Raw genomic sequence first — 4850 nt, forward strand, 5'->3', positions numbered from 1 at the left:
CTGGGGAGGATCCCTGAATTCAAATGGTAATGTGGGAACACATCAAAGGCCTGCAAACTGGCCACAAGAGCAGACCCAAGGGATTCTAAGCTGTCAAGGGAGCTGAAAGAGTGCTAGGAAAAGTGAAGAAGGTTCTAGAAAAGCATAGCCTGGTCCTGTTTCCAGAATGATTCTGATTATTCAGAATATTTTCATTGTTTCTTATTTGAAAAATAAAAACATGGAACTGTTGAAATAAATCCCTAAGGTCCAGATGGAGCCCAGGGTGCCATGTCAGCAAACTGACTTACATGTTCTTTGAAACGTTCTGCTTGACCAGAAACAACATATATCCATCCAGTAATCCCCAAACATGAAGCTAACTCTGGGCTGTGTGCTTATTTCCTTGCTCCCTGATCTAAGTAAAGTTAGATATGCAATCCCAACCAACCATGCCCTACTTCTGCACTGTGACCTCTAACGTCTGTAAAACTTTCTCTTGCTCAAACTCCTCCCAGAAGAGTGCTCCACTGCTTGTGACGCACTGTACTCCCAATCCACTGATTGTCTATCCTCAAACAAAGGGTATCAAATTCTTTACTAAACGGTTTTAGTCTTGTCATTTGACAGAGTATAATGTACGAACAGTAAATATGGGAACCTGAAGATTTTATACATCCAAAAATTTTCTTATTTTGTAGCAAGTGCCTTAGAGTGGCTGGCTGCTTAGTCGGTAGAGCATGTGACTCTTTATCGACTCTATCTCAGGGTCGGGAGTTCAAGCCCCATGTTGGGCCTAGAGCTTACGTTAAAGAAAAAAACAAGTACCCTGAATTATATCAAATTCAAAACCATTATTTTTGTCTGTTACAAAGTGAAGCATATACATTTTACTAGTTCTACAGATACATACATTTATTCCCTCTAAAAAACCATATTCCAGACAAGTACCTTTTGAGAGTGCAAGAGAATGATAATCTCCACATGCGATCTGAATTATACTTTTTTCTTGTAAAATGCATTGAAACCTGATGAAAGAAAATATATTTTATGTAAATCACCATAATGGAAGTCACAACATCAATGTTAAAATTATTAACTGTATTTAATTGGGATTGAAGCTCAAGGAAAAATTTAAATTTACTGCTTCATATTCAGTATATCTAAAATTACAAAAAATACTACGAGTGTTTTAACTGATGGTTTAAAAGGAAAATAATGTGCACTATATAACTGTAATCAAGATGATTGAAGTCTCTTTTGCAAACAATAATTGTATGATACAGGAATAATACAAGATGAAAATAAGCTCTAATTCACATGATGTACTAGGAAAAAGTCTCACAAATCATTCCATGATAATATATTTTTCTCCTATGTTGAAAACTTTTATCTCTGGTAATTAACTCACAGGATTATTATGAGGGGTAAATGAATTACTGAATGTGGAAGTCCAACTTGGGGTGAGGCAGACTAACGATCATTTCTTTTAAATGTCAAAGCAAGACACAATGTCTTTGGAACATAATTTGGTTGTAATTCACTGATGGAATTCACTGGTCATTTCAGAATTGTTTACTTAAGAGCCACTATGTAAAGCAAGGGGCAAGGATCATATAAAGTAACATTTTCCTACAAAAATTATGATTGCCTTTTGAGTAAATTTTAAATACTTTTTAATAAAAGAAAAAAAAGTTCCCTACCTTGCATGTTCTATGCTATAGTTGTACTCAAATGGTTTTCCATCTGAGGATAGAATCAGCATGTGCTCTGCTCCTTGGTCCACGGAATGTATCTTCATTTTTTTTCCTAACTTAATGCACTCTGCAGAGCAAATCCAATGAGGAACTATCATCACTCTGGTTATAACCCACTGTTATTATTTCATTAAAATACACTTAAAACACCTGGAAAAAAATTTCAACTAGACAACGTTTGGCTTAACATGAACCTCTCTTTAAAGAAAAATTCAAGAAGAAAAGCAGACAAATTAGCAATGACTACTGTTTTGACCACGGATTTTTTTCAACTTGGGAAAGCACTAATTCATACTTTGTTTTAAATTGAATATAGTTTGGGGGCACCTGGGTGGCTCAGTCGTTATGTGTCTCTCTTAATTTCAGCTCAGGTCATGATCTCAGGATTATGAAATGGAGGAGCGTAGAGACTGCTTACCTTTCTTTCCCTCCCCCCTCTAAAAAAAATAAAGTAAAACAAATTCAATATAGTTTTAAAATAACCAATTAAATATTTGCTTTTAGATTCCTGTTTAATAAATTGAGATAGAGAAACTAAATTTGAAGTGACAGAAATGAAAAAGTCTAGGGGCGCCTGGGTGGCTCAGTCGTTAAGCAACTGCCTTTGGCTCAGGGCGTGATCCCAGCGTTCTGGGATCGAGCCCCACATCAGGCTCCTCTGCTGGGAGCCTGCTTCTTCCTCTCCCACTCCCCCTGCTTGTGTTCCCCCTCTCGCTGGCTGTCTCTCCCTCTCTGTCAAATAAATAAAATAAAATCTTAAAAAAAAAAATCTAAAAAAAAAAAAAAGAAATGAAAAAGTCTGTAAGAAAATATAACAGTATCTGGATGACATAACTCATTTTAGGAGAAAATATATTGTGTATTTTGAGATATACTTTTTCCAAATACAAAACGAATAACAACAATAAAACTCTCCTAACTGCTCCATGTAGAAGCCAAGTTCTATATTTCTAAAAGGAAGAATTATGTTTGAGGAACTGTGTTCAGGAGGGATGCTGTTCAAAGAATTTTTATTGGCATTATTGCATATTTAGCCCTTCCTAAAAGTTAAGAGATTTAAAAATTGTCCACAGTTACCATTTACTCTTATCTCATTTAATCTGTTCACAAACATTGGATGTGGGACTTTGTTTTACTTTTCGGTTCTAACCAAATAAGATTTATTCATATAAAAATCTTAAAGTACAAACCTTCATATCAGAAATGCTATGAGAACCAAAACAGTTTGGTAATAAAGAATAAATAGTTAAACAGACTAATATTTTTCAGAGGTCAGCATTTCCAATCATTTGGGGAAAAAAAAAAGTTACTCAAGGGCTGGGTAGGAAAAAAAAAGGTTACTCAAAAAAGGTACTGGGATATCAGACGAGCCATTTGGAGAAACAAATAAATCTAGATTCCCCTACCTCCTTAAATCAAAATAATTTTCAAGTGCATCCAAAATTTTAACTTTAAAAATAAAAGCCTGGGTGTCTGGGTGGCTCAGCTGCTTAAGCCCCACCCACACTCTTGATTTAAACTCAGGTCTGGATCTCAGGGTCATGAGTTCAAACCCCCCCCCCCCGCATTGGGCTCCACGAAGCCTACTTTAAAAAATAAGTAAAAGCTTAAAATTGCTATAAATATGAGTAAATTAAAAAAAACTTGAATGTGGATAGCTTTGTAACACAAAATCTATAAGCCTTAACAGAAAAGACTGATGAAGGAGGCTATAAAATAACATCAGCTAAAGTTAAGTTGGGAAAAACATCACAACGTCTATGCCGGACCAAGGCTATTCTTACGCCAATATTCAAATAACTTTCAAATAAATATGAAAAAGATTAACAACTCAATTTTTAAAAAGCCAATCTAAGATATGAAGAGGCAGTTCACCAAAAAGGGAATGCAAACGATCAATAGAAAAAAAGATGCTGGACTTCTTCCGAGTTAAAAGCGTAATGACCTGTAAAATACCATTTTCTTCACTCAACAACAGGCAAAATTTCCAAGATTAAGAATGTCGCCATTTGCTTTCCCCCACCTGTAAAATCGAACCACAGTTCCTGACCTCATCTACGGAGATGACCACCTCGGACAAGTGCAACTGAAAGCATTCTTGAAATCGTTTGCGTATGTAAGATATTATCGTTGAGAACAAGAGAACTATATTCTCCAAAGGCTCACAAAATCGGAGCTGGTGTGTTCTAGAAAGGAGTAAGTGAAAAGTAAACTTTAACAGAAACCAACGCTAAAGGCGGACTGGCTAAGAAGATGGGCCTGGACGCGCGCTCCCTCTGCGCGGGCAACTAGCACAGTGCGCGACCCAGTTCTCGCCACCATCCTGCAAACTCCGCGCCAAATGGGAACGCGGATAAGGGGGAGCTCAGGCGCTCGCACGCGCGAAATTCAAAAGCCACTCGGCCCGGCGCGTTTCTGCAGCCACCGCAGGCCGCTGCAGCGTCGGGTCCCCTCCTGCGCGTCCCTTCTCGTTTAGAGAAGGACCGCCACACCGACCATTGGGCCGCTCCGCAGGCGCTGCACTTGGGGGCCCCCGCCCGCCCACCCACCCCCACACCCCCAGCCCGAGACGGGAGGGCCGAGGGGACACTGCCCGCCGCACTCACTCGGCTTCTTGGCGCCGTCGCTCCCCGCCGTCAGCTGGTGGACTTCGACGCCGGCCCCGCCGCGCTCCAACACCACGAGGCGCCCGCGCGTGCAGCACATCTGACGCGTCGCCTCGATCCTCTGGGACAGCGCCCTACGGAGGCCCGCGGCGCTGGGGAAGAGCCAGAGCTGAGTATCCGGCGGCTCCGCGGCGCGCCGCGGCACTGCCGGTCGCGACGGGGGAACCGGCCCGGGCACCGGGCGCACTCCGCCCCGAGCTCTCCTTCGCGGCCTCTGCTCCATCGCCACTTTCCCGAGCTCCACGGCCGCGCCTCGGCTCTCCGGTCCTCGGAGGAGAGGGAGCCCCCGAAGGAGAGGGAGCCCCCGAGAAAACCGTTCGCGGCGGAGCGGTGCGCAGCCGGAGCTAGCGGACAGCGCAGTGGCGTCGAGGAACCGCAGCCTCCCTACTCCGCCCCCGCTCAGACGCCAGGCTCGCAACGTGCTGTTTGGGGGCGGAGCCCGCAGTTC

The 4850-nt window shown here is 42.2% G+C and overlaps 1 protein-coding gene across 1 annotated transcript in view; it reads right to left on the reverse strand.

The window, feature by feature from the left end:
- The window catches only part of HERC5 (HECT and RLD domain containing E3 ubiquitin protein ligase 5), a 41014-nt gene extending 36241 nt beyond the window's left edge, over positions 1 to 4773 (reverse strand). Inside the window, exons 1-3 of the mRNA XM_040624883.1 lie at positions 4343 to 4773; positions 1683 to 1803; positions 931 to 1007 (exon numbers count right to left, since the gene is read on the reverse strand). Coding sequence (XP_040480817.1) covers positions 931 to 1007; positions 1683 to 1803; positions 4343 to 4625 — 481 coding nt within the window. The 5' untranslated portion in view covers positions 4626 to 4773. The remainder of the gene's footprint in view (positions 1 to 930; positions 1008 to 1682; positions 1804 to 4342) is intronic.
- Positions 4774 to 4850: the final 77 nt, after the last annotated feature.

Source organism: Ursus maritimus, unplaced genomic scaffold (genome assembly GCF_017311325.1).
Source record: "Ursus maritimus isolate PB19 unplaced genomic scaffold, ASM1731132v1 scaffold_8, whole genome shotgun sequence".
Taxonomy (NCBI): domain Eukaryota; kingdom Metazoa; phylum Chordata; class Mammalia; order Carnivora; family Ursidae; genus Ursus; species Ursus maritimus.